The following is a 26567-nucleotide window of genomic DNA, read 5'->3' as shown; positions in this document are numbered from 1 at the left end:
TAGCTGAACGTAGGCTTTTGATTTGGGGTAGCGAAATACAACAGAGATCATTTTACATTCAAACATGGCTTTTCCTTTGGTATTAACATTTGCCTTTGATTATGTGAAGTGATTACAAAATAATCTTATATTATTCTTAACAAAAAGAGAAAGACCATGTGAGTAAGGGAAGTAATTCTGAAGGGTGACACAGAGTTATGTAAAAATTATTTTAGAATTGTTTCTACCAATATTCATTGGCCTTGACAAGTAATGAAAATGAACTGCAACACCCTGGTAAGCATGGTAAGGGAAAGAAGATGGTTGTCCTCCCTTCCCGCTGGTTGTGTCTCACTTTCTGCATGATAAGAGACAGAGCTGATGCATAGAAGCAGGGTAGGTATTCCAGGATTGAGGACTGGTACTCTCAGAAAGGTTAATGATCCCTGTAAAGAAACTTTATGGACACTGGCCCTTGTTTTTCAATTGCAGCCACCTGTGAACCATTAATGTAATGGCTAGTGCTACGCACCAGATCCAGGAATTTCCCCAAATATCCCATCTCTGATCTCAATCCAAGATTCTAGGAAATAGTCAACTTATAAAAACTTTCGAATGTTTACTAAACCACAAAAATCTAATGTAAAAAACTTGGTTGACTACATAAATTAATGTCATATAGTATCTCACTTCCCCCTATATTTATTTTTCTATATCAGGAGGCTAAGTGAAAAGAGAATTTTAGTAGTCTCCAAGATGCCCAGTAATAAGTGTTATCACACTGTTTATCATCTAAAAACTAACTCGCATTATGTCTGTCTGATTTCCTTTGGTCTATAAAGGGAATTTTTGAGCTCAGCCTTCCAAGAGTAAAAGAAAACCAAAGCGACAATAAAACTAAACACTCTACTTCAAGTGTTTATGCTTAAGAAAGTAAGATTTGCTCTAGATTAAAAAGCCCTTGATTTTTTATTTCTAAATTCAAGATTTTAAATAGTCACTGCACAGAAGGCCCACTCACACAGCTAATATTGAAGGCAGCGCCAAACCGATTGCAGACCATGGAAATGTTCTGATGCCTTGTGCACATGGGTTCTGTGTATATATATAGTATATATGCAGGGCAAGGCAGGTTTGTAAACAAACAAACTTAATGGCATACTTCATCAGGTTATACTAGACATCCTGCAGGAAAACCCTGTGGGAAAACAGAACGGAGAGGTGTCATTTTGGATTGAGGAGCCAGGGGAAGCCTCTTATGGTAGGAGATGTCATGGAAGTGTAGGATTTCCTCACCTAGAAAAGGAAATGGGAGAACCGTTTTCAGGCCGAGATGGGCCGACAGAGCTCCTGGAGTAATCAGACCATAGGGTAGATCTGGGTTTCTAGATCCAAGTGCATGTAATCGCATGTGAGTGAGTGTGTGTATGTATGTAGACAAACAGTGATAACACCTAAATAGGATGAGCAGATTATTAAAGTTTTTTATTTCCATATTGAGACTTTGGCTTTATTCTGAAGGTAACTAGAATTCAACAAAGTTTTGTGTAGGATCAGAGCTGTTTTATAAAAAATATTTCTTCAGCAACTTGTAACTCCAGAAATAAGAGGTGTCAGTCTCCGTTGTTTGCATCATATAATCTAGTTCTTGAACGCTGTCCCTGACCACATGGGACAGATTCATTTTTCACAGGGTCCCTAGACTTGATCTCAATGAATGGAGTATCCTCCAGCATTTTCCTCTATGACCCAAACAATTCAACCAAAGGGTAACTAGAAGGAAAGCCAAAGATTTCACATGTACTTGGGATTTTTTCTTCATGATCTAGATGCTTTATTCACTGAGTAAATGAATGCTGTCCATGCTCGCTTTGCAAAGTTGTAGATGCTTTTTTGCAATGTCCACCTAACTTGAGGATTTACTTTATTAGATAGAAAAACAAGAGGCAGAAAATCACCGTCTCCAACAGGAACTACAGGATGCCAGAGACCAGAATGAGCTGCTGGAGTTTCGAAACCTAGAACTAGAAGTAAGGAAATGATGATGATGATAAAAATAATCATGACAATTAACATACACTGATCCCACTCTAGTTGTGAGGTGCCGAATTAAGCATTTCAGATACATACACACCCTGGACCTCACAGCCACAACCAAGATTTGACTGATGAGGCAACTGAGGTTAAATAACTTGCCCAACTCCTGTGACTAGTCAGTGGTGAAACACTGATGCAACTCAGAATTGTCTGCCTTTATGATTAAGACTAATGAATAATTTTTATGGCAACCCACTCCAGTACTCTTGCCTGGAAAATCCCATGGGCAGAGGAGCCTGGTAGGCTGTAGTCCATGGGATCACGACACAACTGAGCAACTTCACTTTCACTTTCATGCATTGGAGAAGGAAATGGCAACCCACTCCAGTGTTCTTGCCTGGAGAATCCCAGGGACGGGGGAGCCTGGTGGGCTGCTGTCTCTGGGGTCGCACAGAGTCGGACGTGACTGAAGCGACTTAGCAGCAAGTAGATTTCAAACTTCATAAATATTTCATTTCTTTAACATAATCATTTCTATCCTCCATTGAATTCTGACTCAGAAAAATTTCTTTTATATATTTCAAATTATATTTCAAAATATACTATATACAAAAGTATTTTATTGTTAGACTCTTGAATTTGTAAGTAAACTTTTTATTCTGTAATGCATTATGCAAAAGGCTAAGAAGCAAGGTAATTTGTTTTAGGAAATTCTCTGGTTAACTTAAGTTTCAGAGTCTATATTTTTAAAGTAAAACATAATCAAATCATATTCTGATTGTATCATGCAGAATCTGGCTAAGGGTCTGGTTGAAGTATGCTGATATGTAAAGGATAAGAAAATTTCCCATTTGATTTCTTTGTTATTTTGCCAGCAATTTCTTCTTGAAGATATTTCAGATTAGGTTTGAATAATATCAAACATTAGGTTTGAATAGAGTTTGCAGTTGGTATGCTTCAGGAAAGAAGTAAGTCATTTTGGTAGCCCACTTATCATACTCATCAAGCTTGAGTGAACTGAATATGCAAAAGGCCCTGAGCTGCCATAAAGCTTCATGGTCAGAAGAAGATTCTTTGTGACACCTGAAAGCTCTAAATATTCATACAGTTTAAAATGGAACTTCACTTCCCACATTTCCCTGATCAAAAAAATTTGCAAACCTGGATGACACGGTGATAATCAGTTATTTTCCATTACATTCAAACATGAACATCTTGAGTTCAATTTCCTTTTTCTTTTTTTTTTGCCAAATGGCATATTGATAAACTGCTGAAATAGCATAGAGAACACAGAAAACTGGTTTAGTGATTAATCAGTTGATGCTTTTTTTTTTTCAATTCCTATATATTCTTCACTGTATTTCAAGGAAAGAGAGAGACGATCCCCTCCATTTAATCTACAAATTCACCCATTCTCAGATGGTGTGAGTGCTCTCCAGATCTACTGTATGAAAGAAGGTGTCAAGGTAGGCAGACGTTTCCTTGTGTGTGTTGTGGACAGTAGAAGATCTGGGAATTGGAAAAGGGGAGGTTGCTGGTCACCGTTTGGTCTTTTAGTCACTGGGTGTCATTTTGATACAAACCATGTAGGAACTGAAAATAGTCACGTCTGTGGGAGAATTAACAGAATGTACACAAATAAATGTGTGACAGATATATGAATGGTAACAGCAAAAAAAAAATAGGAAGCAATGATTATTTTAAAAAGAGTGATATAGAATCAAAATATGTGTAAAGATAATTACCCCTGATTATCTAGAGGAAATATTAAATAAATTCAGTGCTTGAAGAAACATATTTCAAGCATGCCAGATAAAAAGGTATTTGTTGTGCTGTTCTGATGGCTGTGGAATTCGTTATCTTGGAATTTCAGTATTAGAAGAAATCTAGAAATCATCTCACCACCATCTCTTTTGTTGTGAGTGTTTTAGGCAGGATTTCCCTTTGGGGTTTCCCTGGTGGCTCAGACAGTAAAGAATGTGCCTGCAATGCAGGAAACCCAGGTTTGATTACTGGGGGGGGGGAGATCCCCCAGAGAAGGGAACGACTACCCACTCCAGTATTCTTGCCTGGGAAATCCCACTGACGGAGGAGCCTGGCGGGCTACAATCCATGGGGGGGTCGCAGAGTCAGACACGACTGAGCAACTGACACACTCCCTTTTGGAAGGTTTTAGGGATTATAACATGTTGTTCACGTAGACATAGTATATAATTTTATTTTTAGTGATATTGGAATACATTTTAAATGTTAAGGTCTAGTGGAAGTGGCTCCGTCTCCTGGAAAATATATTGTCCTTGCATGTGACAAAATCACATAGCAACGGTCTGTTCCAGATGTAAGGCTAGGAGTCCTCCTGCTCGTGCCTTCTGCACGGCCCCGCCTGCTCCCACTCTGACTGCCAAATATACCTGCTTTAGTTGCCTTCTCTTTACCTCTGAGACTGAGCTAGACTTTTGTATTTCTGCCGATAGGGATCTGCTATACTGTTATCTCTGGGCTTCCTAAGTGGTGCTAGTAGTAAAGAACCCGCCTGCCAATGCAGGAGACTTAAAGAGATTTGGATTTGATCCCTGGGTTGGGAAGATCCCCTGGAGGAGGGCATGGCAACCCACTCCAGTACTCTTGCCTGGAGAATCCCATGGACAGAGGAGCCTGGAAGCCTTCGGTCTATAGGGTCACAAAGAATCAGACACGACTGAAGCGACTTAGCACACACACACACACACACACACACACACACACATAGTGTTATCCGAACATAAGGAAGAGGAGAAAGTGGTACTAATGGGGAAATCAGGTAGAAAATTGTGCTTCCTTGACTTCCATCGTAAACCCTTCTCATGTTGTTTAAACTTCTGGCCTACATGAAAATTTGTAAACCAAAGCAATTTTTTGATTCAACTCTAAATGAGAAGCACTTCACCTTGTCTTTTCCTTAGATGTTTTGTTTTTAAATAAATCACAGACAGCCTAATCCAGTGTATGTAATTTATACCCAACAGCACTTTAAATGGTGCAGTTGCTTCAAACTGACTGGGGTGGGGCGACATAATAAAAATAAGCTGTTTCCCATAAATGGAATTAATACTAAATGCCCCCAAAATGAAACTGCACTGTAGTTTTCTATGCAGCTGTCAAAATCTCAACCAGGTCAGATCCCATTAGAGTGAAATTGGCTGGTTATTTACATTTATTACTGTTACTTTTCTTTATATTTGAAATCTACCACAGTCGGAATAAAGGTTCAGTAATCATGAGAAAAAAATTTACCGAGAAAATTTTGAGTTCTTATACATCCTAGACCCTTTTATATACAGTCTCTTTATCCTCAAATCAGCCTGTGAAGAAGAAGGAAGTATTTATCTCCATTTTGCAATGGGCTGAATTGAAAATGCATTGTTAAGGAGTTTTTCCAGGTCCACACAGCTCATAAGAAGCAGAGTGGAAATGTAGAACCAGTTGTGACTGATTGAAAACAGCTCAAGGAGGTACAGGCTTTAAAATGTCCTCTCTCATTAAGGTTAGGGCACTGATAGAATGGTTAAGCCACTCTTGCGCCTTTGACTTGAATGCAACTCCTTGATTTTGCAGGATGTGAATATCCCTGATCTCATAAAGCAGCTTGATATCTTGGGTGATAATGGGGTAAGTAATGAATAAAGTGCAGTAGAAATATGAATTTGTCTAAAGAGAAGCAAGAAATACTTGCCAATGCATCATGCATAAAATAAGAGCAAGTGACGAGAACTCTATTCGCTAATTTGTAATAACCTAAAAGGGAAAAGAATCTGAAAAAGAATATATATAACTAAGTCACTGTGCTGTGCACCTGAAACTAACACAACATTGTAAATCAACTATACTTGAAATACATACATTCTTACATGCATACCTAAATTGAAAAAAACTTTAAAAAAAAATAGTGACAAATCAGACTCCAGGTTCGCTTAAGCTTATGAATTCTGGAAGAGAATCAACAACTTATCAGGCCACTCGGTTTAAGGATTATAAGGGTCTCTGCAAGGTAGTGGCAGAAGTGGGAACGCAGAAAGTGCTTTTCTTGGGCAGGTTTCAGGTTGGCATGCTGACGACATCAGCGGTGATTAAAGCTAATTACCTTCTAACTGTTGCTGGGAGGCATCCGCCATAAAATTAATCAGTCATGCAGTTGCAAATACTGCTAAATAGTAGGGTTGGTGGCAGCCCCATAAAAATGTACCAGGAAACTATAATCTTTTTTCTTTCTAAAACACCTTCCTGACAGGGTCAAGGCATATTAATTCAGTGGGAGGACCATTCATTGAGATACTCGATGAATGACGCATGTAGGTTGAAATAGTCATGCTATTTTTTTCCCTTGAAAAATTATCAAAGCAGAAAAAAAAATCAATTAAATCATATCAAACTGCTATGAAGAGATTTTATTTCATTTTGGTTTCTGCTTTTCTTATGACTGTTAATGAAGTATGTTTACAGTGAAACATAAAATCAAGTCAGGACTAGAGATATAAAAGCATCACATTTAATGTACTTTTTACAGGTTTTGAATGAACACTTTGTTAGGAATTATTACTGAATAGAATAGACTGTGAATGTTCCATGCATGTATATGTGGCAGGCAAGTTAGGTAGTATTTTCTAACAGTGTAAATGTCATCTTCAGCTTATTTTCTTTCTCTCCCCCTCACCCCGCACAGAATTTAAGAAATGAAGAGCAAGTGGCTATAATTCAGGCCAGCACTGTGCTGTCCCTGGCAGAAAAGGTAATAAATTGTACTAACATTCAAATCATCTCAGTGTCTGACTTAATGCCTGGGGTGGAAGGACATTCTCTTTGCACCTGATTTTGCATTATTGAATACCTAATAAATATTTTATTCTTAATCCAGCTAGAATGAGAATATACAAAATAAGAGTCTACACACTGATTTGGGGTGGGTACTTTGAAGCCTCTTAAAAATATACTTCTGTAAAAATGCAAAACCTGGATTACATTACTGAAGCCATTGTTTTACCAAGCTGGGAAACCAGTAAGGAAGAAGTTTTCATTAAGAGGTGGAAAATTGGAGCAGCATGGCTCTTTCTACGGGTTTTTCCTTGGATGTGTACATAAACCAGTTGTTCCAACTGATTTTGTAACTTGGTGGTGGCTCCCTGCGGCCTCATTCAGAAAACGTTAACTTGGGAACTGTCAGACGGGCAGTGCTGAGCGTTCTCTTGCCCCCTTGTGTTTACATCTGGTAAATGCAAGGGAGAGAAAAAAGGAAAGATCCAAGTGAAGAAGCCTGGTAACTGGCTGTATTCTGGGTGCCTTGAAAATCGGCACATAGTTAACTGGTGCACACAGTTGGATAAAGTGAGAACTGTCGTATAAGTTTCTTGAGATGGTTTTTTTTTAATTTCATAAATGCATAAAAATCATGTTGTAAACTAAATGAAACCATGAGCAAGCATTCACCTTGCACCAATCTAGTTTCGTTACTCAAACAAAATAATGACATCAAGAAAAAAATGGCAGAGGTAGAAGGATTTCTATAACATAAAAAGGTACTTAAGAAATATTGAAACAGTCCTTTTTTACATCTGATTCAAGCAAACAAAGTGTGAAAAAAGCAACGTTTTGCTGACAACTAGGGAAGTTTTAATATGGACCAGGTACCAGATGATAAAAGGAATTAATGTTAAGTTTGCAGTGTGGAAATGGTCTTGTGGTTGTATTCTTTTTTAAGACCCGAAGTGTTAGGGATACATCCTGAAGTATATCTTGGGAAATATCTGGAATTTGCTCTTTAACTCTTTCTGTCTACCTGTATGTATTTATACCCCTTGGTCCTTTATACGATTGGTTTTGTCAAGCTTTCCCTTCTTCCCTTTTTTACCCTTGTCTGGCTAAATATTAATCATCAGACCCTCCCATACATGGGGAAGCCTTCCTACTCACCCAAGTCTAGTTAGGTCTTCTTTCTCTGTGTTCCTTCAGTGACCTGTGCTTCTGTTACCCTGGATTTTAACAACTGTAATACAAACACCTTTTTTTACATTTTAATTTATGCTGTTGTTCACTAGATTATGAGTTCCATGAGGCAACTCTGGATTCTGTTTTTCACTCTTTGTTTTCCTAGTTTCCCAGCCCAGCATATTTAATAAGAGATCAATCAGCGTTTACTGAATGAGTGAATTCATGAAGACATTGTTCTAGTGATACAATAATAAAGAAAACACAGTCTTACCACCAGTTCTGCTACATTTATTTGGCAGTGATAGCCAGAGCATCTCATCCAGTTGGGGTCATAAAGGGCTTTTCTTTATTGCAAGAAAAGTCACTTTAGTTTAAAACTGCAAAGAAAACTTGGGGGAGTTTCTATGAAAGGCAGAGACTACTTCATTTGACAGTTCTCTTAAAAACATGATGTACAAGAGAATTTGTTTCTCAATGTAAGTGGGCAGCAAGCCAGAGGGAGCGTTTTAATAAAACTGGGTGGTACACAATTGCAATATGAGGCTGTGTACAAGAAACCCATGACTTTGGACTGAAATTTGTTTCAGGAGGGAAGTTCTGTGTATGTTCAAGAGCTGAGAGGCTAGCATCTCTCCAGTCTCCATGTCTGTTTGTATTTCCCCATGTTCCTTACAGCCAAACAGCTGTTAGTGGCAGTCCCTTGTGAATATCAAGGCTTTAATATATAGAAAAATGTTCAGTACACCACATAATTTATCACAAACCAAGAAAAAATAGCTAGTAGTGAGGCAAATTTCTAACAGTGCAGAAGTATAAAAATGAATGTTAACCAAAAAAGCTAGAATCCCGTTGAGTACCTAGTAGATGCAATACACTGTGAATGGGGCCTTAGGTTAATTATCTTCTTTACGCTTCACATTATTAGTAATCTCATTTCACAGATAAGAAAGTTGAGACTTAGAGTAACCAGGTAATGTTTCAAACCCACACAGCTGTGAAAAGCTAAGGTTGGGATTAGACCCAAGGTAGCTGGGAAAGATTGAAGGCAAGAGGAGAAGGGGATGACAGAGAATGAGATGGTGAGATGGCATCACTAACTCAATGGACGTGAGTTTGTGCAGACTCCTGGGAGATGGTGAAGGACAGGGAGGCCGACAGGGTGGCCCAGCAGTTCATGGGGTTGCAAAGCGTCTGTCATGACTTAGCGACTGAGCAACAACGAAGTTGACCTCTAGGACCCACACACTTAATTATTTTGCCCGGTTGCCTCCCTGGGGGACAAACTGTTGGTTAATTTCGTAAAGACCCATTATAATAATTTATTCTCTGAAACCATATATGTGGTAGGGTCACACTATATTATTCGAAGTCTGAATTTATTCAGGGTGTTGATCAGTGCTAATAATGCCGTCTAATGTTGATGTTCTAATACTTAGAACAACATATTCTAAGTATTAAGAAAGTAAATTCTCTGTGTGATTTAAAATGTGTCTGTACTCAACAAAATGATTCTTCAACATGTAGCTGTGATCAGTTTCATATACTGAAAAATTGCCATTTCTCCATCTCACCTGTTGCTCTTTCTCTCTTCGTGCTCCCTCCAGTCATAGGGAATTAGACATACCTTCAGCTTGGAACTTGCCCCTCACTTTTGCCTGGTCATCACTGACTCAATTTTTACACTTCAGTGCAATGTCATTTCCAAGAAAGCCTCTCATGGCAATCTCCAATGAGGGCAAATTATGTATTTCTTATTCACCCTCACATCCCTGGTACCTAGCACATTGCCTGATACATGGTGGATAACAGTGAAGGCATTTGTTGAATGAATAGTGAATTAATGGATGAGTGGGAAATTATAAACTTGTTTCTGAGCTAAGAGATAAAATACACCAAGATAAAATGCCCTTAGTAGACTAAGAACTTCAGAAAAATCGGCAGCTCAGGAGATGGTACCATCTAGACCACATCAAGCAGTCATGTCAAACCCTGTGTCTGCTTTACTCCATAGTGGATCCAGCAAATTGAAGGAGCAGAGGCTGCCCTGCACCAGAAAATGATGGAATTGGAAAGTGACATGGTGAGTAAAGATGAGGTATCATAAAAACAGAGAAAAATTGAAATACCCATCAATTTCAAGTTACATTCTCTAAAAATGTCACATTGTAATTGTGTAGTATTTCCAAAACTAACGCTGAAGAAAATCCAGTTATATGTTTTTTTTTCCCCTTAGGCTAAATAATTTTTCTACCGTATATAATTATAGTAAACTTTACAGAAATGATGGGTATGACTTTGGTATTAAAAATCTCCAAGCCATCTCGCTCCCATTAAGATGGCTGCTACTAAAAACAAAACAAAACAAAATAGTAATGTACAATGATGAAGATGTGGAGAAATTGGAACCCTGTGCAATATTGCTGGGAGTATAAAATGGTACAGCTGCTATGAAAAGCAGTATGCTTAGTGATAGCTCAAAAAATTCAAAATGGTATTACCACATGATACAACAACACCACTTTTGCGGATATACCCATAACAATTGAAAGTGGGCTCTTGAAGAGATTTTTGTGTTCAAAAGCAGCATTATTCACTATAGCTTAAACATGGAAGCAACCCAAGTGTCTGTATCAGTGGATGAATGGATAAGCAAAATGTGGTATATACATCCATGGAATATTATTCAGCCTTTAAAAAAGAAGGACATTCTCCTACATGCTCCAGCATGACTGAACTTTGAGGACGTATGCTAAGTGAAATAAGTCAATCACACAAAGACCAGTACTGTGTGATTCTACTTACATAAGGTACCTGGAGTAGTCTAACTCATAGAAACAGAAGACACAATAATGGCTGTCAGGAGCTAAGAGGAAGAAATGGGCACTTGTTGTTTAATAGGTACAGAGTTTCAATTTTGCAGATAAAACAAACCCTGGAGATTGGTCTCATAACCTTGTGAATATACTTAACATTACTGAACTACACACTTTGAATGGTTATGGTTATAAAGTTTTTATTATATGTATTTTGCCACAGTTAACTTTTGTTTAAATCCGCTAGCCTGGGAATTGGTCCTTATTACTGTTGTCACTATTACTAAAAAACAGGCAGCAATTCCTGTTCGGCTGGAGATTCTTATAGTAAAAACAACTTGAATTTCTATAGCACGTGACAGCTTGCAAATTTGTAAAATTTGCTGATATTTTACACAGAACTTACATTTTACCAACAGGTTAGGCTCTAAAATCAAAAGATTTAATAAGAACTGACTATATTCAAAATACCCTTGAACACTTTAAATACAAAAATTTTTATTAGGCAATCAGATGATTACAGGCACTGTTCTAGGCACTGGAGCTCAGATGTAATCAGCTGGAAGTCAACAACAAAATTGCATGCAGACATAACCTCTCTTGAAATCAACGCAGAACTTCCATGGCGGTGCAGTGGATAAGAATCCCTGCCAATGCAGAGGACACGGGTTTGATCCCTGGTCCAGGAACACGACACATACTGCTGAGCAAGTAAGCCCGTGTGCCACAACTACTGAGTCTGTGCTCTGGAGTCCAAGAGCTGCAGCTGCTGGAGCCCGTGTGCCCTGGAGCCTATGCTCCACAACAAGAGAAGCCACCTCAGTGAGAAGCCCGTGTACCACAACGAAGAGTAGCCCCTGCTCACCGCAGCTAGAGAAAGTCCAGGCCACCCAGCAACGAAGACCCAGCACAGCCAAAAATAAAAACAGGGGAAAAAAAGTTGGTGCAGTCAAGTTTACCTTCAGCATTGGAAGAGACCCTTGTTCCTTGTTAAGCATACAAAGAAAGAATTAACTTGTGCTTAGGGCTATGTTCTGTACAAAGATATATTTTTTAATGCAAATAACAGGATGCTTGCAATATGAGAACCACTCAGAAACTGAGGACAAGCAAGGTAACATCAGCTTTACATCTCCTGGATCACCGTGGCTCTATAGCAAGGGCAGACACTTACTCATTAAGTAGCAGTGTGGGTGGAATCGCTCCCACTCTCTGAATTACTATCTAGCTTTGTGTTTGCTAATGATTCACAGTTGAGTTTGAATGAATTAAGTTTCTTATTATACAACTCTGCTCTATTACATTTCATAACATTCTCATAACAATATACTCTCATAGTATATTTACACAGATATGCTTATTAGTTAGCATCTATAGCATTTATCTTGTCAAAAATTTATCCTTAGGGACTTCCCTGGCAGTCCATTGGTTAAGACTACTTCCACTGCAGGGGTCTCCTGTTCGATCCCTGGTCAGGGAAACAAGATCCTATATGTTATGCAGTGAAGCCATAACAAACAAAAAAAGTCTGTCCTTAGTGGCACACTCTTAAATTGATATGAAAATTCTTTTAGACATTCCATGTGGATTGTTTGTCATTTTATGCTTCTTTCCACTGATTTTTACATCCCCTGTGTGAAATTGTAAAAGTTGAACTATTTCCCCGAAAGACAAGATCTCTGACCCTACAAAGACTAGTGATTTGTCTTACAGTGGAATTAGAGAAAACATTAATCAGTACAGTTTAGATATCACGTTCTTGTTAACTAAGCTGACTCTATCTACTAATGTGGCCATTTTTTCTAGGAACAATTCTGCAAAATCAAAGGCTATCTGGAGGAAGAGCTAGACTACAGGAAACAAGCCCTCGACCAAGCATATATGGTAGGTACAAGAGACATTCAAGACACTCTTGAGTGTGGATGGTTATATGCTCTGTAGTAAAGCATCCTGTGTGATTTGTCATGTCATGTATGTGAATAGACCACAACATGCAGCTCGCTTATCCAGTGGATTCCAGTTCTCATTTTAGACCAAATGTATAATACTATTATAATAGTTAATAAATATTTCATTGTAATTCATTTTTCAAACAGTTGAATTATATTGTTAAACAATATTTAAATGAAAGACAGACTGGATGACAGTGTTGATTACAGAGAAATTTAGTAAATCAAATCTGATTGTTGGGGATCCTAATCTAAGGGTAGAATAATAATGTATGTAACATGATACATATTTTCAACTCATTTATTTCTTACAACAACCCTATGAGGTATAGGGAATATTATTATTTCTATATTACATATGAGAAAATGAAGGCTTAGAGAGAGGAAGACGTTGGCCCAGCTTGGAAAGTGAGTACGTAGTGCTTAGGTTTGACTCCAGGCATTGTGGCCGTAACTACCATAATCCAGTTTCAGTGAGTAAGGCTGTATGGGGGAAATGGGCTGTATCTTTCTCTCTCCTCCAGATTATGCTGACTTGGGAGCACATTTGATCCACTCCCCTGTAACAAATTCATAAAGCATCATTCTTAATGTTGGACTGCAGCTTGGATTTCTTCTCTCTGAGTGGGCACCACCCTGCCCTGCCACCATAACACAGTGTAATGACTCAAGACAAAAAGAGGAAACTTAAAAGTTTTTATAATGCTTTCCTGGAAGCAACCTGAATTGCTGTTGGGAAAAGAGTGAAGCACTTAGCCCCTGCTGATAACAAAGATGAGTTGGTACTTCCCCTCCAAGTTGAGTAAGGGATTCTGAACACTGCCTGATGGGGAAAGGGAGTTGCCCTCTGCTTAGAGAATAAAGAAGGAGGTGACTTTTCCCTCCCTTCCTACCCTTTCAACCTTGCCTCCTCTACCTACACATGATAACGTTAGACCATGTATGTGTGTCCCAGGACTGAAGACTTTATCTTTAACTTTTAAAAGGTAAGGCAACCCACTTAGTCCAGGACAGGAGCTTGGAGGACATCCCTTTCCAGGCAATGTCCTTTCACCTCTGTCAGAGTTGTGGGGATCAGATTATAGATTGTGGTAACTGTATCTGAAGCATGTGAAAGAAAAGAAAACTGGGCTGTACAAAGCTGTAGACTCCTCATCTAAAAAAGAAGAGCCTCAAGGAGGCATTTTACAGCTAGAGCAACTACAAACCTCAGAGTATTAACAAACAGACCAATTCCAAAGGGTCTTAGGCTCTATTTCCCAATTTTTAAGAAAAAAAAATGGAGACTATAAAGCCATCTTAAGAGGTGTGTCATGTGGAGAGAGGTGGCACTGTGAGTGTGTGTGAAATACCTCCAATTTCAAGTATTATTACATGGACCACTTTGCAATGCTTATTTCTAAATAATATGCTGCCACAATAGATATCTTTAAATATCTGCCAAATGAAAGAGAGAACAAATTTATTCTCAGCTACCTTTGAGAATAGAAGGATATACAGTTATAACTAGGTAAGGACTTCCTGAAAAGGAAAAGTATGTGAAATAAACAGGATCCAAGAAAAAAAACAAATTCCCCTCCATCAGGAAAGTTTACATATTGGCTAGATTACCCTTATGGCTTCTTATAAAGGGAATCATCAAAAGGATATTTAAGCTGGATAAGCTTTGACATTTATTTGTTGCTATGATCCTGTGAGAGTAAAATAATACATCCCTCCCCATATACACAGGTGTATGTTTGTACACTACATGTAAGATACTAAACTCCAAAGTTTTCTATTTTCCAGAGAATCCAGGAACTAGAAGCAACTTTGTACAATGCTCTGCAGCAAGAAACTGTTATCAAATTTGGTGAATTATTAAGTGAAAAGCAGCAGGAGGAGCTGAGGACAGCAGTGGAAAAGTTACGGCGGCAGATGCTAAGGAAGAGCAGAGAGTACGACTGTCAGATTCTCCAGGAGAGAATGGAGCTCTTACAGCAGGCCCATCAGGTAAGGATGGAGTTGCTACATCTGTGTTGGGTGGTGCTTAGCACATGAGACCTAGTGCTTAGTACAGAGTGTTGATGTGGGTATGAAGAATCCTGAGAGCTAGAAGCTATTTTCAGAGAGCAAAATAAATAGCTGCTGTTTTACGCCTACACTCAGAAGCAGGGTGATGGTTTCTTAATGAATTAATCTGAAGAAAATTGGCAGTTCAGAACCACTGTGTCATGCTACTGTTTTTGCAACAACTTTGTCATGAAATAATACCCTTTGAATTTCATGGAACCTGATCATATCCGTTTTCCTGGAAAGGGACTCTTTGGGACTTTTTCCAGGACAGAGATCATGCTGTTTTTCACCCCAGTCCATAACCAAACCTGATGGAATCATCAGAAGAGGGTGAAAGGGATCAAGGGCCTTTCTCTTTATTCCCAGAATAAACAGCAGCAGCAACAATAAAGCCTGGAAGCCACCTCTGATTTACTGGCATTTGCTGTAGGTCAGAAACTAAATTAAGGGCTCTCCTTCCATCATTTTATTTAATCCTCATAACAGCCCACAGCTGTAAGTATTCTTATTATTGCAACGTAAAGAGATCATGATACTGAAGAAAAAAGTGCTTAAGTCATTTGCCCAAGATGACAGATAGTAAGCCACAGAGCAGCAATTACAACCCAGATCAGCCCAACTGCAAGGCCAGTGCACATAAACGTTGCGGTATAATGTCTTCCACAGCATGAGTCATATCATTTATATGACTTTTCTAGACCAGCAAGGCTCAGAATAAACACCCAGGATTAACTTATAACTAGCATTCTTAATTTCAACTATTTTTTCATATCATACCTTGGCAGGCAAAGACTAGGGTGCTGGTCAAAAAGCAGATTCTGTAATAATTCCAGAACTGAAAGTTCCAGGCTAGTGTACTTGGTACTCATAAGCTGTAATAAGCAACTGGTATGAAATCCAGATGCACTATATAAGAGGCGAGAATCATGTGGTCTTTAGAGATCAAGGTGAGTAGCAAAGGAACGGGTTATTTTATGACACCAGTAAGAACAGTTTATGGGGATCATGACATTTACCACACTTCAGTTGTGGCCAAGAATTTTGTGGATCTTTATAGGCTAGTAAATTACCCAAGTTAAAGCTAAAGCCATTTTGTTCCAAAGATAATAAACACGTGCATTTCGTGAGATTCCATCATAAAGTTTTGGATTTCAGCTCTGAAGAGAGTTTTTAAAGCATTTAATAATAGACTCAATAGAATCATTGCTTCTCTAAGGGAATGAACTTGTCCTCTAGATAAATATTTCTTTGAATGCAGTAGCATTTAATTAATTTCAGCGAAGTGGGAGGTGTGTCATAGAACTGTAGAAGTGTTTATTTTTAAGATGGAGAAATAGTTATCTAAATTTATTTATGATTAAAACTTTGTCAATGCTTTTAAGTGTCTCTTCAATCAGCTAAGGTATTTACTCCCAAAAGAGAAGGTTCTGTTTAAGTTAATCTGGTCTGAGCTGTTAGGTGTGTTATATTCTCAAGTTTCTATTGCCTTTCACCAAGGAGAAAAGGAAAGATATATCCATCTGAATGCAGAGTTCTAAAGAATAGCAAGGAGAGATAAGAACGCCTTCCTAAGTGAACAGTGCAAAGAAATAGAGGAAAACAATAGAATGGGAAAGACTAGAGATCTCTTCAGGAAAATTAGAGATACAAGGGAACATTTCATGCAAAGATGGACACAATAAAGGACAGAAATGGTCTGGACCTAAAGAAGCAGAAGATATCAAGAAGAGGTGGTAAGAAGACACAGAAGAACTATACAAAAAAGATCTTGATGACCCAGATAACCACAATGGTGGGATCACTCACCTAGAGCCAGACATCTTGGAGTGTGAAGTCAAATGGACCTTAGAAAGCATCATCACGAACAAAGCTAGTAGAGGTGATGGAATTCCAGCTGAGCTATTTCAAATCCTAAAAGATGATGCTGTTAAAGTGCTGCACTCAGTATGCCAACAAATTTGGAAAACTCAGCGGTGGCCACAGGACTGGAAAAGCTCAGTTTTCATTCCAGTCCCAAAGAAGGGTATTGCCAAAGAGTGTTCAAACTACTGCACAATTGTACTCATTTTACATGCTAGCAAAGTAATGCTCAAAATCCTCCAAGCTAGGCTTCAATAGTACATGAACCAAGAACTTCCATATGTACAAGCTGGATTTAGAAAAGGCAGAAGAAATGGAGATCAAATTGTCAACATCCATTGGACCATAGGGCCTCCCTGGTGGCTCAGATGGTAAAGACTCTGCCTGCAATGCAGGAGACCCAGGTTCCATCCCTGGGTCAGAAAGATCTCCTGGAGAAGGAAATGGCAACCCACTCCAATATTCTTGCCTGGAAAATCCCATGGACAGAGGAGCAGTCTCAAAGAGTTGGACATGACTAAGCAACTTTCACTTTCATTGGATCATAGAAAAGCCAAGAGAATTCCATATAAACATCTACTTCTGCTTCATTGACTACACTATAAAGCCTTTGACTGTGTAGATCACCTAAAACTGTGGAAAATTCTGAAAGAAATGGAAACACCGAACTACCTTACCTGCCTCCTGAGAAATTTGTATGTAGATTAAGAAGCAATGGAAAAACAGACTGGTTCTAAATTGGGAAGGGAGTGAGTCAAGGTTGTATATTGTCACCCTGCTTATTTAACTTATATGCAGAGTACATCATGTGAAATGTGAGGCTGGATGAATCATAAGCTAGAATCAAGATTGCTGAGAGAAATGTCAATAACCTCAGATATACAGATGACACCGTTATGGCAGAAAGTGAAGAGGAACGAAAGAGCCTCTTGATGAAGGTGAAAGAGGAGAGTGAAAAAGCTGGCTTAAAACTCAACATTCAAAAAACAAAGATCATGGCATCTGGTCCCATCACTTCATGGCATGTAGATGGGAAAACAATGGAAACAGTGACAGACTTTATTTTCTTGGGCTACAGTATCAGATGGTGATCAAAGTCAGATGGTGACTTCAGCCATGGAATTAAAAGATGCTTGCTTCTTGCAAGAAAAGCTGTTACAAACTTAGGGTACTAAAAAGCAGAGACATTACTTTGCTGACAAAGATCTGTATATTCAAAGCAGTGGTTTTTCCAGTAGTCATGCATGGACCATAAAGAAGGCTAAGCACCGAAGAATTGATGCTTTTAAACTGTGGTATTGGAGAAGACTTTTGAGAGACCTCTGGACTGCAAAGAGATCTAACCAGTCAATCCTAAAGGAAACAAGTCCTGAATATTCATTGGAAAGACTGATGCTAAAGCTGAAGCTCCAATACTTTGGCCACCTAATGCAAAGAACTGACTCATTTGAAAAGACCCTGATGCTGGGAAATATAGAAGGCAGGAGGAGAAGGGGACGACAGCAGACAAGATGTTTGGAAGTGGAACTACGATATCTCAAAGCACTCAGGCTGAAAATGCTGGGGTTTTTCTTATCCTTCTCACCTTTTCCAATGATACCTTCTTCCTCAAAAGCTTCCATGATCCCACTTTCCAGTTGAGTCTAGTCATGCAGAAATCTCCAGGTCCTTCAGTAGCTGGCTACCCCTCCCCTAAAAACTGGATTTAAGACAGTCTCCAGAGCTTACATTCCTCTATTTGTGCAGAACTCTTCCTTTACCCTTGAGGTCATGATTTTCCACTTGTAAGCCTTCGTTTGCTTGACTGCTGCTGCTGCTGGTAAGTTGCTTCAGTCGTGTCCGACTCTGTGCGACCCCATGGATGGCAGCCCACCAGACTCCCCTGTCCCTGGGATTCTCCAGGCAAGAACACTGGAGTGGATTGCCATTTCCTTCTCCAGTGCATGAAAGTGAAAAGTGAAAGTGAAGTCGCTCAGTTGTGTCCGACTCTTAGCGACCCCATGGACTACAGTCTACCAGACTCCTCTGTCCATGGGATTTTCCAGGCAAGAGTACTGGAGTGGGTGCCATTGCCTTCTCCAGTTTGCCTTACTACTGACCCCCAAATGCCCTTCAAAGTCTGCTGCGTTTATCCGAATGTTTTCTAATCCCAGTGTAAGCTCTATCTCCTGCAGGATGCTCTCCCAGATGAAAACAATGGATCACTTATTACTGGAAAAATATATATATACCATACTTTTTTATGCACTCGTTCAAGACCAGTTACTGAGGGCCTGCCTGTGCTGGGTGCTGGGAATGTGATGTCGGACGAAGACATAAAGGTCACTTCTCTCATGTGTCCTGCAGGTGAAGAGAGACGGGGTGACAAGGCAAACAAACAGCGGCCAAGGCAGTTTCAGAGAGTGCTCTGAAGACACATGTATGTGTCTGTGTGTGTGTGTGTTGTGTGAGAAGGAGAGCTCGGGAGTAGCATTAACCACTCCAAACTGGCTGGTCTGAAGATGTTGAAATCCCAAAGAACCAGCCACACAGAGATCTTGGCAAGGTGGCCAGAAGTTAGGATCAGCAGGGGCTAAGCCTCTACTGTGGGAATGCTTGAGATACTCAAGGAGCAGAGAGAAGGCCAGTATGGCAGGAGGACGCAGAGCGGAGGAAAGGCGACTGTGAGGTGAATCTGCAGAGGTGAGACAGGGCTAGATCATGCTGGGCCTGAAGAAGTTTGGGTTTTATTCTAAGAGCAACTCGGCTGACTCTCCGTTCTTCCTCTTCCTTGCCCCCTAAAGCTCAAGCACTGCTGTGATCATTTCACATTCTTTGTTTGGTGCGTGTGTGATATTTTCTTGGCTGTGGCACATGGCATGTGGGATCTTAGTTCCGTGACCAGGGATCGAACCCACACCCTTGCATTGGAGGCGCAGAATCTTAACCACTGGACTGCCAAGGAAGCCTACCGTTTCATGTTCTAAGAGTTCGCACTGGCTGCTGTAGATGGGTGTAGGATGCGGGAGGTCAGAAGCAGGCAGTAACCTCTCGCAGTTCTGATGGGGGACTTGGTACACTTGAGAGCAGGAGAACCTTTCCTACTTGGTAGAAAAGAGATCTGTTTTGGACTCTGCAGGGTTTCCTGTTAGATCAGACGGCAGTCTGGGAAAAGCTGGGAAGGAAAAAGAAATAAAGCCCACAGCACACAATGGAGCAAACCTAACTCAATTAATATGTATAGGCAGCTCCTTTGTACAACTAAGCACTGTACGAGGTATTAGAGATTGGTGATGGAATTATGCTTAGTTTTGCTCTGTTTTCGCTTTCTACATAATCTGTTTTTTCCATTTTTATCTCCCCATCTGGATGTGATGGTTCTTGGAAATCAAGAACTAAGTGACACCTTACTTGTGTTCTCCATTACATCCAGCACAATCCTGTACATGTAAGCAGGTGCCCAGCAAGCGCAGACTTGGAGGCTGAGTAGACACTACACTAATCTCTCATGCCCATGATATACTTGATTGTAGGGCTTGCCTCCACATCCAATAGACTATATCAAGGAAATACTTGCACACTCAAGGTAGAAATAGCTAACAAATTTAGTCTTTCACTGTGTAGCTTTGGAGCATAAGCAGCACTATGGAAATACACACAAACACACACATCACACACATTTCTTTATCATTCATTGTCACACATATCAGCGTTCATTGTCATATAATTTCACAGTCCTTCTAAAAAAACACACCTTCTTCTCCTGCAGAAACCTCACCCCCTTTCATTTAAAGCAGGATTTCTCAGTCTCTGCCTGACTGACATTTTGGGTCTGATGATTCTTCTTGGTGGAAGTTGGCGGGGAGTGATCTGTGTACTGCAGGCTATTTAGAGCATTCCTGGCCTCTGCCCCTTAGATGCTAGTTGTGACTGGTGATCACATGTGATTTGAAACTGTCTGGGTAATTATTGGTGATGGTTGCACAACTTTGTGAATATACTAAGATCACTTTAACTAATTTAAAAATGTCCAGATATTGCCAAATGTCATCTGGGGTGCAAAATCACCCCTAGTTGAGAACCACTGTTCAGAGAGAGGGGCTGTAGTTTCCAAATTCAACTGTTCTTTGTTCCAGCTTGCATTTTTGTCTCCCCACATTGCACTGTAAAAACTGGTCTTTCTATGTTATCACATCATTTAACTTCCATTGTTTTCTTCTTGGACTCCAGTTCTCCATTTTCTAATTATTCCCAAAAGACTAATTATACTAAATTACAAGCCTACACTGTTTAACCCTATGCTATGAACATATAAGGCCTTTAATTTGCCAGAGGAAATTTGAAAACTTTTATTCACTTACAAAACCAATTCAGTTCAGTTCAGTTCAGTTGCTCAGTCATGTCCTACTCTTTGCGACCCCAGGGACTGCAGCACGCCAGGCCTCCCTGTCCATCACCAGCTCCCGGAGTTTACTCAAACTCACATCCATTGAGTCAGTGATGCCATCCAACCATCTTATCCTCTGTCATCCCCTTCTCCTTCTGCCCTCAATCTTTCCCAGTCAGGGTCTTTTCCAATGAGTCAGCTCTTTGCATCAGGTGGCCAAAGTATTGGAGTTTCAGCTTCAACATCAGTCCTTCCAGTGAACATTCAGGACTGATCTCCTTTAGGATGGACTGGTTGGATCTCCTTGCAGTCCAAGGGACTCTCAAGAGTCTTCTCCACCACCACAGTTCAAAAGCATCAATTCTTCGGTGCTCAGCTTTTTTATAGTCCAACTCTCACATCCATACATGACTACTGGAAAAACCATAGACTTGACTAGACGGACCTTAGTTGGCAAAGTAATGTCTCTGCTTTTTAATATGCTGTCTAGGTTGGTCATAATTTTCCTTCCAAGGAGTAAGCGTCTTTTTATTTCATGGCTGCAGTCACCATCTGCAGTGATTTTGGAGCCCCAAAATATTAAGTCTGTCACTGTTTCCGCTTCTATTTGGCATGAAGTGATGGGACTGGATGCCATGATCTTTGTTTTCTGAATGTTGAGCTTTAGGCCAGCATTTTCACTCTCCTCTGTCACTTGCAAATTAGTGTCTATGTAATGTTGATTTCAAATCTGTGCTATTTAAATTACTGAAGTTTTGTTACAGTTTACAGGTAATTTCAAAGATGTTTCTGAGCATTTTTTATCTTCAAGATTGCTTGTGCTATTCTTGTAACATTTGTTTTTTCCCCTAAGTTATCAGTTCCTTCTTTGGATTCTTTTTTGAAGTGTAGTCTCTAACTTTGTTTTATGAAAATTGATTAGTTTGGTTTTATGAGAATATCGTACCCTGAAACAAATTTGAAATAAGATTGAAAAAAAAGTAGAACAGCAACTAATGGCATTTGTGTGAGCCACTTTTAGCCATTTTTTAATGAGGCAATAAACAATCAAAAACCTTAATCCAAATGGTTTACTGTTAACAAAGTGTGTTTCTTTCTCTCTAGCTCTGGGACACACAGCTGTCTCCACAAAAAGGTGACTTTCCCACATCTCACGCCCAGCTCATGTTCCACTGGCCAAAACAGGTCTAACTGGCCAAGGTCAAGTGCAGTGGGGTGAGAACCATACCTCTGTCACAGGGAAGAGGTCTGCAGAGACAGATTGACCCAGAAGGAAAAGGATGGCAAATATTTTTAAAATACACTCAATGACAATCATTTTGAATATGAATACAAGCAATTTTTGAAATATGCAATAACCCACCGGATGTAGAAAAATGTATACATGACATTTCCAGATGCTAATGTTTTTATGGGAAGTTCTGTGTTTTAGGCTGGTGAATGGTCTTGTTTAACTTAACACTTTGTAAAGCATTTGGTTTTTTTCCCCCTTTTTTCAGAGAATTCGTGACTTAGAAGATAAAACAGACATCCAGAAAAGACAGATAAAGGACCTAGAAGAAAAGGTATGTGTGAACTTCAGTGTGTATTTCAATCTTTATTTTTTAGATCAGACAATAGTATTTGTTTCACTCACTGTGTTTCTTTCTTCTCAGCTATTGTGTGTTGTGTGTAGGCAGGTATAGTTAAGCTCTGCCTGTAGTCAGGCACCAGGGTTCTGGCAAAACATCTGCTTTCAGTTATACATTTTTGCCGTTTGTTTCGATTCCTGTTCTTTTCTGTAAGTGTTTTCTTTCCTCAGTTTTCCCTTTCCCATCTTCACATCTTTTCCAAAAGTTTCTTCTAGGTTTATTACTCTGCTTTCCTCTTCCTTTTTGAAATAATGTGTTTAGAAACTTAGATTGACACATGAAAATTTTGCCTTCATGTCATTTCCCCAGTGGTCTGAAAGAAGAACTGCTTCTTCCTAGTCAGCCAACACTCTTGGGTAGTAAAGATGGCATTTGGAAATGTGTGTGCTCTGGAAGAAGGGAGAGGACTAACACAGGGGTGCTGCTTGGCTGCAGTGAGTTCGGCAGTCTTGCATAATTAACACAAAATTGTCCTGCCTAGGATGCCAGGAGCCCCCTGGGCCTGAGGAGGGACACAGCAGAGATGGCAAGAGGCATTCTCTGGAGTTCCAATCTCATTGACTGGAAGTAGCTGCTGAACCCCTGTGTTGCAAAAAATCATGGTTGTTTTGCAATATCTTCCATGGGCACCCAAGGAGCAAATAGTAAACCACCTGCCATTTCCAAGATAATGACTAGAATTTGGTTCATCCCAAATTGCTTTTATAGTTGTCCTTCTCAGAGGAAGTTGATAAGGTCCAGTAGCCAAACAATCAGACCCCTAGATTCTTACATAGGCTGAGTCTTCATGTACTTATTTAAGCTTGGGTAAGTGACTTTATCCACGGTGTCTAAGCTGTACCTAAAATATAGGGGTGGTAACACTCTCCCTCTGGAGAAGGCAATGGCACCCCACTCCAGTACTCTTGCCTGGAAAATCCCATGGGCGGAGGAGCCTGGTAGGCTGCAGTCCATGGGGTCATGAAGAGTCGGACACGACTGAGCAACTTCACTTTCCCTTTTCACTTTCATGCATTGGAGAAGGAAATCCCAGGGATGGGGAGCCTGGTGGGCTGCCGTCTATGGGGTGGCACAGAGTCGGACACGACTGAAGCAACTTAGCAGCAGCAGCAGCAGCAACACTCTCCCTCACCTCCTCTCATCTGTTCCATGAGGGAAAAAATGAAGTCACTTACATGAAAATTAGGAAACACTAAGAAAGTATAAGTCAAATTAAAGTATAATTTTTAAAATGTCTGAATGTGAAGTGCATATCTTATGTAAGCTTGCAAGTTTGAATTTTCCTCATTTCTGAAGTGTGCTATTTAGTTCTGTGGGATTAAATGAGAGAAAGGTAGAGTGTAATAAACTAAAAGCTGAGTCTCGTTTCCTACTGTTTGGCAGAAAGGCCCAAAGAAGGCAGGGGTTATCCACAGTTTCCATGGTTGTCAAAGGACACCACTGATGCCTTCCATTTCCCATGTTTTTGAACTACCCTTATCCTAATCACTCTCTCTGCTGATTCTTAAACAGTCCTGGAGTGGCTCCGGGAGGAAATTGCAGAGAAGACAGCTCTGCCCCAGTAAGTTCACTCAGTTCAGTCCCATACAACTTAGGGAAAACAGAAAAAGGAATTATTTTTATATCTAGTTATGTCACCACCCTAGCTGAAGTAGGTGAACTTTTCATTCTACAGGTCTGAACTTCCTAAATATTTATAATAGGTTAACACACTTAACAGAAAATGAGGATTATTTAGCTATTAAATCAGCAAATTCCGTGTGTAGTACTAAACTAAGCCATTTCAAAGGCAATCTAGTAGATTTCTGATTAGAAGTTTGAATGAGAGATGAGGTTTATAAAGCAACTTCTATTCACTTGACCTCAATTCTGCTTATCCACAAGCATAGTAAAAAGGCTAACGATCACTTATGTCAGAGATAGTCTTCATTCTTTCCTGTGGGGTACGTGACCACCCCCTCAGGACACATACAATATTCCTTCTTTGTCCTCAACTCCCACGCACACAGTGTAAATCAGGGGATAGCAACAAACATAGCTACATTGCTTCCTACATTCTGCTCTTCACTTTATCCAAGGCACTGCCAAATTCATCATCTCATTTGATTCACCTGATTGTTGAGACAGACACAGCAGATATTATGTTCCCCTTTTATACAGATAATGAAACAATGGCTCGAAGACATCAAACAACTTTCACAAAATCATATAACCCGTCTATGGCAAATCAAAAGCAGAGGTCAGGTGTCTGACCCTGAGGCCCACAGCCTGCCCACCATGTGGCATTGAATTTAGACTCTCATCGTAAATCAAGTGATAAGCATCCCTTATGCCCAGAGAGGTAGCCCTGGTACCTGACCATCTCATGGGAATAGTGGAAGCCTTCCATTCCCCTCCTTCATCCACTCTCACTACAGGTGACATCCTATCGCTACCCATCTTCAAGGAATGGAAAAAAAGAAGAGTTTCTGCTCCTCATTCTATTAGACTGGTCTCTAATACATAGTTCTTCACACCATGTTTATTACTTGTTCATGCAGTTTTGCCACCATGAAGCAAGAGCCTTGTAAGTAATGCCATTAAAGGAAATAGGCAGATTAATACGCCCAATATGAGACTGCCATACAGGACCTATTCAAAACTATCATGTCGAACAGAATGCTCCTGAAGGGTTATAATAAGTCAAAAGACTTCATGACTCTGTAAGAGCAAATCCCCAGGGAAATCAGTATTTGAGAAAACTGATCTGATCTGTAAGATTTTCTAATTAGTACACAGTTGGTTTTCTACCAGTGCTACACAAAGTATGTTTTCCACCCAAGTTTTTGCTTCTCTGGTGAAGGTTCTTGATGAAGAGAGACAGCTCAGACTCCATTTAACTTTTATGAGTCAAATAAGGAGACATCTATCTCAGAAGCATGACAAGCTGGAGCAACAGCATACGTTCATATGTCTGAAGCTATCTCTGATGTAGAAGCATAGTTCATACCCGTAGGAGGACCACATACCCTCACTCACCCAGGACAGACCCAGGTTATGCCTGGTACCCCAATGTAATTACTAATACTGTTCCATTTCCCTCTCAGGAGTGCCCACCGTGGATAAGCAATCATATGTTTACCCGGCAAATTAATATTCTTACTGCTCTGCCATAGTAACCAAATAATGATAGCATTGAGTGATAAAGCATACGCTTTGATCATTTTTAAATTTTCTAATTACATTCTCACACATTAAAAATAGAGATAATAACACATAGTAGAGTAGGACTCAGGAGGTCTAAGCTCTAGGCTTCACTGTACCATCAAATTATATGCAATTAGTCTGTTGATGAACTGCTCTGTGTTTATTTTTCTCACTTATAAAATTCAGAGCTTAGACCAATTACCTGTAAGACCCTCTCAGAATTCAAAAATGTATCAGTCGATGTTAGCTGAACACCAGTTATTCATTGTACTGCTTTACCAGTGAACGAATAAAAGGTATGGTTTTTTTAACTAAAAGGTACTTTGTGTGTATGTGAGAAATGATCAGATTTGAGCGATATGGAAAAGCTGAGGTTTTATACAACCTGAATGGGCCTGCAGGAGTTCAGCTGTACATAATCCTCTTCTTTTTCTTCTGCAGTTTCTGTTTCTATTCTTGTTCTTCTCTCTTGCCTTCATTCTATGGCCTTGATGTCAAGGTGCCTCTTACAGGTAAGATTCCATTTAATTCTCAAAATGTGCTTCTAAGACTTCCATGATAAGAAGAATGCTAGCATGTTAGTATGCTCATGTTAAAAAAAAAATACATTTGGTATTTAAATGCCAGTCTTAAATGCCATAAAATGAGAAATCAATCCAGTCCATTTGGGTGATTATTAAAGAAATGAAGCATGATGAAAGTCAAGAATCTTTTTCTAGCTAAGTGTCTT

The 26567-nt window shown here is 39.7% G+C and overlaps 1 protein-coding gene across 1 annotated transcript in view; it reads left to right on the top strand.

The window, feature by feature from the left end:
• The window catches only part of JAKMIP2 (janus kinase and microtubule interacting protein 2), a 56300-nt gene extending 29971 nt beyond the window's left edge, over nt 1-26329 (top strand). The window contains exons 12-20 of the mRNA XM_052642723.1: nt 1911-2009; nt 3384-3482; nt 5611-5664; nt 6716-6781; nt 9989-10057; nt 12597-12674; nt 14528-14731; nt 22520-22585; nt 26279-26329. Coding sequence (XP_052498683.1) covers nt 1911-2009; nt 3384-3482; nt 5611-5664; nt 6716-6781; nt 9989-10057; nt 12597-12674; nt 14528-14731; nt 22520-22585; nt 26279-26329 — 786 coding nt within the window. The remainder of the gene's footprint in view (nt 1-1910; nt 2010-3383; nt 3483-5610; nt 5665-6715; nt 6782-9988; nt 10058-12596; nt 12675-14527; nt 14732-22519; nt 22586-26278) is intronic.
• The last annotated feature ends 238 nt before the right edge of the window (nt 26330-26567 follow it).

This window comes from Budorcas taxicolor, chromosome 7, assembly GCF_023091745.1.
Source record: "Budorcas taxicolor isolate Tak-1 chromosome 7, Takin1.1, whole genome shotgun sequence".
Classification (NCBI taxonomy): domain Eukaryota; kingdom Metazoa; phylum Chordata; class Mammalia; order Artiodactyla; family Bovidae; genus Budorcas; species Budorcas taxicolor.
Note: the sequence above shows the minus strand (reverse complement) of the source record. Positions and strands in the feature narration are given on the sequence as shown.